At 42.4% G+C, this 11,039-nt stretch overlaps 1 protein-coding gene across 3 annotated transcripts in view; it reads right to left on the minus strand.

Annotated features, from left to right (window-relative positions):
* LOC121232951 (lens epithelium-derived growth factor-like) overlaps window positions 1-11,039 on the minus strand; it is a 106,205-nt gene that overhangs the window by 75,612 nt on the left and 19,554 nt on the right. For all 3 annotated transcript variants that reach the window (XM_041121507.1, XM_041121505.1, XM_041121506.1), the window contains exon 5: window positions 714-830. In XM_041121507.1, the coding sequence (XP_040977441.1) occupies window positions 714-830 (117 nt within the window). The remainder of the gene's footprint in view (window positions 1-713; window positions 831-11,039) is intronic.

An 11,039-nucleotide genomic window follows, 5' to 3' on the forward strand; every position in this document is an offset into this window, starting at 1 on the left:
GTAGAGACTACATACAGCAGCAATAAACAGCAGACATTTCAGATAAATGCAGTTTAAGTTCAAGTACAATATATTTTAAAAGGACACAATCTAGTTTCAGTAGGATTTTAAAACAATACATGGTTATGCAAGTCAAAAAGAAAAACTTTGTCTACATAAACTAGCATATACCAGTTACTGATAGACTTCCTGACACAAAAATTTGATGAGTATGAAAATCCTTACATGCATTCATATGAAGATTTGTAGTAATTTAAATTGACTCTTTAAAAAAAAAAATCTATTTAGTGAAAGAGTACTCTCTGAGCCTAGACAGAATCTAATGTTGTTGTAGATTTTTCAGCCAAAGTTGTCACAGAGAGCCCTAACTGTTCAAGCTATTAAACAGCCTTCAGAAAGAAATTGTGAAACAATACTTAATCTTGGCAGTCATTTCCCCTTTCACTTAGCTAAAAGTACTGTATAAGTTTTCATTAAGTGTATTCTGATTTAGAAAACTAGATCTGTAAAGTAATTCATTTTCACAAACATTTACAGCACCTGAAAAGCACTACAGAAGGACAAAAATGTTATAATGTTCAAGCCTGAAAACAAGAAAAAAGAAGTCACATCACTGATATACTGCTAATTTAAAGTAATTATGAATTTAGCAATACATTTTTAAACTTGAAAGATTTTCTGATAAAACAAACCTAATTAATTTAGCCAGTCACTTTTGAAATAACAGACTTCCTCCTTTTGGCTTCTCCTTTTTCTTCATTGCCCTCAGTAGGCTCTTGACAACTTTTGCAAATAGTTTCTTTGACAGCACTGTTAACAGCTGGATGTGACTAAAATACAAAAACATCACACTTGAAATCTAAATACCTTCCTAAACTACAGAATAAAGATATTAAAAGTTGCACTGTATCTGAAGATCTAAGTAACCTCTGGTTAAAGCTGCAAGAATGTTAAAACACCTTATCTAATTTATTAATTCTCAATTGAAATTGAGAAGTGACAGTATTTTCATTATCTACCTTTCAAGCTCTCATGCACTAACAGCAGCTCATATTTAGGTTATAAATACTGCAGGGGAACGTTTTCTGAAGTGCAATTTAATAAATGGAAGAGTTCAGAGTCAAACATGGCTTGTCAGGATCTTTGGCCAAGAGATGAAGTTACACCAGAAATAAATTCCACCATGGGGTACCTTTTCCAAACATATGGTAAAATCCACAGGTGCATTCTTGTATATACCTATAAATGTATGTCCTGATTTTGGCTGGGATAGAGTTAATTTTCTTCCTAGTAGCTGGTACAGTGTGTTTTGGATTTAGTGTGAGAATAATGTTGGTAACATACTGATGCTTTAGTTGTTGCTAAGTAGCGCTTATCCTAAGTTAAGGATTTTTCAATTTCCCATGCTCTGCCAGCAAGCAGGTGTACAAGAAGCTGGGAAGGAGCATAGCCAGGACAGCTGACCCGAACTAGCTCAGTATATAAACTGGGGGGAGTTGGCTGGGAGAGGCAGATCGCTGCTTGGGCATCGGTCAGCAGGTGGTGAGCAATTGCATTGTGCATCACTTGTCTTTTCTTGGGTCTAATTTCTCTCCTTTTGTTATATTCCTTTTCATTCAATTATTATTATTGTTATTTTTTATTATTGCTGTTATTATTGTATTTTATTTTAGTTATTAAACTGTTGTGAGAGACTGAAGGAGTTAATGTCTCAAACATTGTGGTGGGGCAAGTTCTGCTTAACGACTAACTCTGCATAACAAAGAAATCTGCCTAGCAAGGAACCACAGGTGAAAAGAAGCCCATCAGCAACAGGAGGGGGAGGGCATGCTGGAGGGTGCACAGCTCCGTGTTCTGATATGCTGAGCAGGGCAGCTCACCATGCATAGCCAAAGACCAAACAGTGGTCATGTCTGCAGGGAAGGGAAAATTACTCCCCAAACGACCCCTAAGCCCACCGACCCATTTCCCGAAGGTTACACCTAATTAGCCTGATGAGTTCAAGTGCCCACCCACAGGAGGGGCAAGGAGATGATAAAAATGACACGAATTGAAGCCCCGCATGCGTGCACCCTCCGGAACTGGACCCCTAGGCTGACTGGACCAACTCTGGACTCAGGACCGGTGAAATCTTTCTCTTTTCCTTTTTCTCTCTCTGTCTCACTCTCTCTTTCTCTTTCCATTTCATAACTCCTACACCTCATCCCTTTAAGACATAAAACTGTTGACCAAGTCTGGGACTAGGAGTGGATCTAGCCGCCCCTAGGCTCCTCTTTGAGAAGGAGTCTAGAAAGCAAGGGGGTCCGCTTGTTACCGAAAAGCTCGGAATGAAGAACTTATCAACACCAATTTAGTGTAGATAAGCAGACACTTCTTTATTGACGGCCGGGTGCGCGGGCGAGTCCTCTCACGAACCACGCACACCTGTCACCAAAACAATACACCTTATATTAAGACTTATTGATACATATTCATTAGATTTCCAAGAAAAGTTATACATATTCATTAAACTTCCGGGAAATCATTAGCATATGTAAATGTCCTTTACGCAGGCGCAGTGAAGGTCTCTCCGAGGCGTGGTAAGTCTTGGAGGCGGGTAGCTTTTGACCAGGAGGTGTGTTTTGGTATTATAATGAAGCAAAGTTCGTCTAGAGTTTATGATTTCTTCATCGATGTTATGGCAACAGGTGCAATCCATCCTTTTTGACAGTAGCTATGCGGTTATCTCTAACGGCTCTAGCCAGGTACCTTCCAGGAGCCTTGTACTGCACATTTTATCTTTGGGGATCGGCCGCTGCGTTCCAAACAGGCCGTTGTCAGGTAACGTACTGACAACTCTTACACCACCCATTTGTCAGGTATTTCTTTATCCTGTTCTCTAAGTTCTAAATGTTCCTACTAGATGATTTTAGCCAATTTCTCTGGCCTTGATACGGGGCTATACAGGGGATTTCACAGCAGACACTGGTTGGTGGTTAAATATATAAAATACAACATACATATGATTTTGCTAAAATATTAAAACTAAATATGATTAATTCTAACTAATAACAAATTAATAACAAATCAGTAACACGCTCTGAACCTCGTGACTCAACGGGAGGGCTCTCCTAATTTTCTTCCCTGAATTGATGTACGTGGTTACCACGGGTTACACGGTTTACTGAGGTAGTTCCATGCCAATTCCTGTTGTGAGAAACCACGCCACCTACTGTTATGCCTCCCAAGTTCAGGTTGCTTCTGTCGTGAATAAAATGTTTACTTGATCGTTTGGTGTCGTTTCACCTTAATTTAGCCCGAGGGAATTTCGAACTCAACACAACTCCCTGGTCTGTCCAGCCCGGGTCGTGACAACTGTTCTTATCTCAACCCATGAGGTTTACTTTTTTTTTTCCGATTCTCCTTCCTATCCCACTGGGTGGGGGGGAGTGAGTGAGCGAGCGGCTTCATGGTGCTTAGTTGCTGGCTGGGGTTAAACCACGACAATGTAATAAAGCCAATCAGCAATTCGTCATCAACAAATGCAAGAAACCAATATCCACTATTTAAAACTTTTGTACAGTTTTTATTTTAAATAATACCAAAAAGCATGGTTAACCTTCTTCCTGGTCAAGAAATCCATTTTTTTAATTAGCTGTCAATACTAAGTGAGCACAGAAAGCAATTATTCTTTTCCTGAAAACATTAATAGATTAATATTTCAAAAGCCTGAAGAATTAAAGTAAATGACATGGAAGTAGAGGAGGAGAAGGCAAAATTACTATTTTTAATTAGATTATTTTATGAATAATGTTCTCATTATTAAATCTTAGCTCTTTTGCACAGAACTGGCAGAACTCCCTCAACTCTTTAATTTTTTTCCTCCCATTGAGAAAGTGGGTCTGGCTTAAAACCCAAGCCACAAGCTCCCTTTTACTGTCCACCTCCCTAACAATTACAATTACCTCTGCAAAGTATAAATAATGCCTTTGGAACATTCTAGCTACTTCTGTCAGCTGAATGTAAAACGAAGCTCTCAAAGACCTATCAAGATAAAGTTTGCTTAGGGAAGGGAATTAAAAATAATAATAATAACAACAACAATAAAAAAATCTGTGAAATAAAAATTAATCATCCCCTAGTAAGGACTAATGTCTTATCCCTTTACTCTAAGCCCATCTCGCATCCAAATTAAAAATTCAATTATTCTGACATCTCAGTGTGAATATCCCACTATTAACTTATTCTGCATGTGGCCAGAGTTCCCTATTCATCATTCATTTTCTGGACACTGGGGACAGCTACATTTTCTTCCCTGCTACTGTCCCAAAACCTGTGCCTCCTCTAAGTAGGTACAAATTTTTTTTAAAAAAAAGTACATGTAGATCAAATAACATCTTTAATATGCATCTTTTCCTCTCCAACAACACAGCTAAAAACCTTGTCAGTCTACTTATAACCTCATGTAGTGACTACTGTAATGTACTGGCTGTACACAGTCCCACTTTGAATACTGCCAGAAAAATAAATTTTCCTAGCTTGTCAGATTGTCCACATCACTTTTCCACTGACTCTTCAGTCTCCATGAGAAACTGCATGCCTTTAGCTTTCAAGACTTTTCACCGCCTACTTTCACCCTGTTTTGGACCCCCCCTCATCAGCTACTGAGGTCTCAGATTCTGCCTCTGCCACTTTCAACCAATTTTGTTTCCTCATATGCTGCTCCCAAAATGAGCAAAAGCTTCCTCATAAATATCCATAAAACCATACAACTACCTAGCATCAAACTCTTATTTGAACCTATTTACCTTCCCCCACTAAAAAGAAAAGAAAACAAAAAAACAGGTTAGCTGTTAATTATGCCAGATGCAGAGATTATGGCCTATCAGGATGATGAATGTCCTTCCATGTTTTTTTATGCTCCCTTCACCCATTGTTTTCTCTTCAGTTGTAAAGGGCTATTGTTCTTTTCTGCAGTTGTAGAATACCATATGCAATAAAGGTTTTTGTTTATGACTAGGGCTGCTGGGTGCTACTGCTGTGTGAACTGAAATTCTTACAACTTCACAAGGAAATGGTGAAAAAGTATACTGACTCCTTTTTTCCAAATAGGGAAAAGTACATGTCCCTTGTTAATACAGTCTTTCTCCACTGCCATGAGTGGATCAGCACCTTTCTGTATATGTAAGCAGAGAAAATACTCATCCAGAAGAGGATATCTGATCTGCTGGTCTATCTTTGGAAACTCAAAACTCTTTCTTTAGCCATATTCTCCTTTAAACTAGGCACACAGTAACTAGAGAAGTCTTGTGAAGCAGAGATTACCAATGCAAAAAGGATATCTAGTATTTCATGTGAAAGTAATGCTGAACATTGAGAGACCAATTTTTCTTATTTGTATTACAGTATTATCCAGAGGCCCTAGATTGTGATCAAGGTCCACACAAATGGCCTGTAGTCCTTACAATGTTCTGAGCAGGTAAGTATAAACAAAATAAGCAGGAAGAGGACAATTTCTTTGTCTTTAGAGTAACTTTGGGGCTTCTGATGGCTGGCTGGCTATAATTTAAGCCCAAAAAGTTTATCAGGAGAATATGAAACAGGGGATCACTGACAGACAAGGACTGATGCAAGCAGGCTATATGACAATTTTGGTGGTAATAAGATGTAACATTGCTTCCAACAAATATAAGAAGGGAGGAAAATATAGTACAGTAAGATATCACATAATGAAATGTTGCCGTGATATCTGTGGAGAGCGAGTACTTGCAGCTTAGAAGGTGTGACGGATGCACCCACTCTGAATGAGTGAACAGTACTTTGGTTCAGGCATCACCGACAAGTAGGCCTGACTGAAATCAGCCTTACTGTGCAAACCATGAGAACTGTGCTAGGCCACATCTCAGGAACTAAGGAATCTAGGCCATGTCTTATCAGGAGCTAACAGTACCAGCTCGAGCTGGGACTAGACAAAACTAAAACTGCTACAGCTGCACACCTGCACATACACTAAAGTGGGGGGGGGGGGGGGGTGACTACAAGTCAATCACTTTACGCTATAAAAATCTGTAGCCTCTCTGAGCCCATTGAGCTCTCCTGCACGGCAACAGGCTGCACAGTGGTGATCTCCCCCTTGAGCAGGGATGCCTCTCAAGGTTACTCCTCGAGGCTGAGACACCCCTTACCCAGCATCTGATATCTATAATGAGGTAAGCAACATTTTACATTAGGCCTGAAAGTATATTGTATGCTGGCAACATTTATATATATACAGCTATAGCTTAATTATTAGAAGTGTAGCAAGTAGTAGAGTGTTTGACTGCTGTCTAAATCATTGTCTAAATCATTGCTTAACTAACATTAAATTATTGTTTAATCACCATTTGATTGCCATTTGATTTTCATTCATTGATTAATTACCATTTGATCATTAATAAAACCCTTTTAGTTAACCCCATAACGATGACTTCTCTTAATAAATCACCTGCAACAAAAATTGGCAGTCTGCAGGATGGTGGATTCAATCACTGACTACTTACGGAGGCACGGAGTTAACCCTTCACTGAAATTTTTGGATGATTGGGCACGCGAAAAGCAGGATAATTGGAATAAGATAAAAGAACAGTTAAACCTTGTAAGAGGGAAAATGAAAGATGGTAAAGAGAAGGGAATAATATGCAAAATGTTGAGAACATGTTTGGGAGCTGCATATCAGTATAAGAAATGTAAAGAACAGGAAATGAAAGTGTTACAAGATGAGGTTGAACAAAGAAAGCGACAAGAAATGCTGTTATCTCTGTGAATACAGCAATTGCAGAAACAACTGGGGGAGGAAAAAGAAAAATGCAGGAATTTAGAGGATAAACTAGAACTCATGAGAATTCGGGTCCCCAACTGTAAGAGGCTGAATTGTTATCTCGAACCATTTGCCTCAAAGATTGTTAGGTATGAGGGACTGGGCTGTCATCAAGGAACTGTGAACTGCTCATCGTGAGCCCTTTGTCTCCAAGATGGCCGGTTTAAGCGGGACACTCCTCTGTCCATAAGGACGATTACCAGGCCATTGAGGCATCCAGGGGAGGAAACTGGGCTGGAGCTGATAAGATATTGGTTTCTGGTATGGATCACGCGAAGGTTGTGTGATAAATGAAACCTGCAGCGCATGACATCATCGAAATATGCCCTATAAAGAACCCCTAGAAACAAGCGGTGGGAGGGCCTTTTCTTCCTCACCAAAGAATTGAAGATTGAGGACCAACGGGACGCCGCTGGATCCATGCTGGTGACCATCCTTGCAACTCCCACCACCGACTGCTGGCCTGAGGACCAACGGGACGCCGCTGGATCCGTGCTGGTGACCATCCTTGCAACTCTATCCCGACTGCTTGCTTAATTTCTACCTTTTCTTCCATTCTATCCTATCGCTACCATTTTCCACTTTTGATACTTTTGATAATAAAAACTCTTTTGACTATACGGCATTTGACCTCGTTTGTGTCTTAATCTCGCTCTTGGGATCATATCGAAACCTTCCCCGACATTGGATCGGGACACCAACCCCCCCAGATCCTGTGAAAATTTATAAGCTAATCATTTCCCCGGAAGAATGGGATGGAGATATTTGGGAGGACCCCCACCAAGAACTTAGCGATGAGAGTGAATTAGATGAACCAGAATTTAAGGTAGCCCCTATTATTAAAACTGAGATATCTGCTGGACCTCAAGGGGGCAACCAGAGAGATACCATAAAGACCATTCCATGGGACCCCCTTCAACTGGCCAATCTGCATGAAAAAATATGGGTGGAAGCCTGGTGAAAGCAAGACTGAATATCTGTGGCATGTCTCCTTAAATGGAGGTGATCATATTATGTTAGATCAAAGCTAAGTGGATGGCTTTTGGGGACCAGGAGTGTTCTTGAATGAGGGACCAGCCCCTAACACTGAACCACATGCTATTACGTGTCGAGTAGTGTATTGGGCAGGGGGCATAGACCCTCGGGATAGAGGGGAGCCCACTGCTATACCAATAAGATCATTAAGCACACTTTCTACTGCTGCTACAAAAGCAGCCTCCCTTCAGGCTATAAACAACAGGGGTGCATATAGTAATTATCCTGTCTCTGTCCCTGTAGACCCCCAAGCCATGAGACCACTGATAAGGGGACCCCCTGCTGTTTTAAAATCCTACCTCATTGCAAAAAGGGATGAAATAAGACAAAACATAGAACATAACGCTCAGGAGAGTCAGGACAGCCAACCCTGCCTCCAACCCATGCCGACCTGGGCAGATTTGATGCATTGTAAATCATAGTTGAGAAATGGGGTGGGACAAACCAACACCAGCAGGGCAATCCCAAGCTGATGCAGACAGCAGATGGATCCAGCAAGTAAACAGACTCCCCAGAACCCCCAACATGTTCCCCGATCTCATAAAGCCCATGATGGAAGCTTATCAGTGAGATAACACAGATGGCCCTCATATTTATGTTCCAATCAGCCCCCAAAGACAACTAGTGAAATTTTTAATTGAAACAGGAGCTCAAATTTCAATGCTTTCAAATTTGGATGCTCAAAAAACTAATGTTAAGCCTGGTCAACAAAGGGTTAAAATAATAGGATTTACCAGCAAAAGTGAAATATGCCCCATAGCTAAAGTAAACTTGTTATTGCAAAGGGAGAAAGACACCAATTAGCAGTAGTTTCAGGGAAGGAAAATGTTTTAGGCTTTGATGTATTACAAGGACAAGTTTGGTAACTGCCAGATGGTAGTGTTTGATCTTTTGGCCGCCTGGAGTGTACTTGGTTAGCTGAGCGAAAATTAGCAGCTACCCAAGGGTGTCAGTGAACTGGCATAGTTTGCTTGCTGTGAGCTGCACCCACGCTGCCTGACTCAACAATAACTAATGTTCCTCAGTAACCTATCTCTGCAGCTGACCAGACGAGTATTGCGGAGGTCATAGATGACCTAGAAAAAGACACATTATCTCCTGAACGCAGTCCCCATATAATTCCCCAGTGTGACCAGTTAAAAAAAAAAACAGATGGGAGATAGTCCTTAACCATAGACTATAGAAAGTTAAATGCAAACACCACTCCTCTTACAGCCGTCATCCCAAACACACTGTATTGGGTTTGTGTGGCAAGGTTTTGGTAGCAGGGGGGTTACAGGGGTGGCTTCTGTAAGAAGCTGCTAGAAGCTTCCCTTATGTCTGACAGAGCCAATGCCAGACGGCTCCAAGAGGGACCCACTGCCGGCCAAGGCCAAGCCAATCAGTGATAGTGGTAGCGCCTCTGTGATAACATATTTAAGAAGGGAAAAAAAAAGTTGCGGCAGAACAGAAACTGCATCCGGAGAGAGGAGTGAGAACATGTAAGAGAAACAACCCTGCGGACACCAAGGTCAGTGAAGAAGGAGGGGGAGGAGGTGATCCAGGCGCCGGAGCAGAGATTCCCCTGTAGCCCGTGGTGAAGACCATGGTGAGGCAGGCTGTCCCCCTGCAGCCCATGGAGGTCCACAGTGGAGCAGATATCCACCTGCAGCCTGTGGAGGACCCCACGCCGGAGCAGGTGGGTGCCCGAAGGAGGCTGTGACCCCCTGGGAAGCCCACGCTGGAGCATGTTCCTGGCAGGACCTGCGGATCCGTGGAGAGAGGAGCCCACGTTGGAGCAGGTTTTCTGGCAGGACTTGTGACTGCGTGGGGGACCCATGCTGGAGCAGTTCGTGAAGAACTGCAGCCTGTGGGAAGGACCCATGTTGGAGAAGTTCATGGAGGACTGTCTCCTGTGGGAGGGACCCCACATTGGAGCAGGGGAAGAGCGTGAGGAGTCCTACCCCTGAAGAGGATGGAGTGGCAGAGATGACGTGTGATGAACTGATCGTAACCCCCATTCCCCATCCCCCTGCGCTGCTGGGGGGGGTAGGTAGAGAATTCGGGAGTGAAGCTGTGCCTGGGAAGAAGGTAGGGGTGGGGGAAAGGTGTTTTAAGATTTGGTTTTATTTCTCATTACCCTACTCCGGTTGACTGGCAATAAATGAAGTTAATTTTCCCTAAGTCGAGTCTGTTTTGCCCATGATGGTAATTGGTTGAGTGATCTCTCCCTGTCCTTATCTCGACCCATGAGCCCTTTGTTATATTTTCTCTCCCCTGTCCAGCTGAGGCGGGGGGAGTGATAGAGTGGCTTTGATGGGCACCTGGCTTCCAGCTAGGGTCAACCTACCACACACTGCTACATTAACTGCCACCCTCCAAGCTGCTGCTCACTCCTGGATGGTGATACTAGATGTAAAAGATATGTTCTTTATGGTGCCACTGCAGGAGGAGAATAAAAGAAAATTTGCTTTTACCTGGGATGGGATACAATTTACTTTTAACAGACTTCCTCAGGGCTATAAGCATTCATAGAATCATAGAATCATTTAGGTTGGAAAAAACCTTTAAGATCATCAAGTCCAACCATAAACCTAACACTGCCAAGTCCACCACTAAAACATGTCCCCAAGTGCCACATCTACACAAATACCTCCAGGGATGGTGACTTCCCTGGGCAGCCTGTTCCAATTCTTGATAACCCTTTCAGTGAAGACATTTTTCCTAATATCCAATCTAAACCTCCCCTGGTGCAACTTGAGGCCATTTCCTTTTGTCCTATCGCTTGCTACTTGGGAAAAGAGACCCACCTTGCTACAGCCTCCTTTCAGGTAGTTGTAGAGAGAGATAAGGTCTCCCCTCAGCCTCCTTTTCTCCAGACTAAACAGCCCCAGTTCCCTCAGCCACTCCTTATAAGACTTGTTCTCTAGACCTTTCACCAGCTTCATTGCTCTTCTTTGGACACACTCAAGCACCTCAGTGTCTTTCTTGTAGTAAGGGGCCCAAAGCTGAACACAGTACTCGAGGTGCGGCCTCACCAGTGCCGAGTACGGGGGGACAATTACTTCCCTAGTCCTGCTGGCCACACTATTTCTTGTGGGAGAATTTGTGGGAGAAATTGTGGGAGGACGAAGGAAACTGCACAAGGCACAACTGTTGTAAGTTTGCTAACTGCACAAAGGCACAATTA

The sequence above is a fragment of the Aquila chrysaetos genome, assembly GCF_900496995.4.
Source record: "Aquila chrysaetos chrysaetos chromosome W unlocalized genomic scaffold, bAquChr1.4 W_unloc_2, whole genome shotgun sequence".
NCBI lineage: Eukaryota > Metazoa > Chordata > Aves > Accipitriformes > Accipitridae > Aquila > Aquila chrysaetos.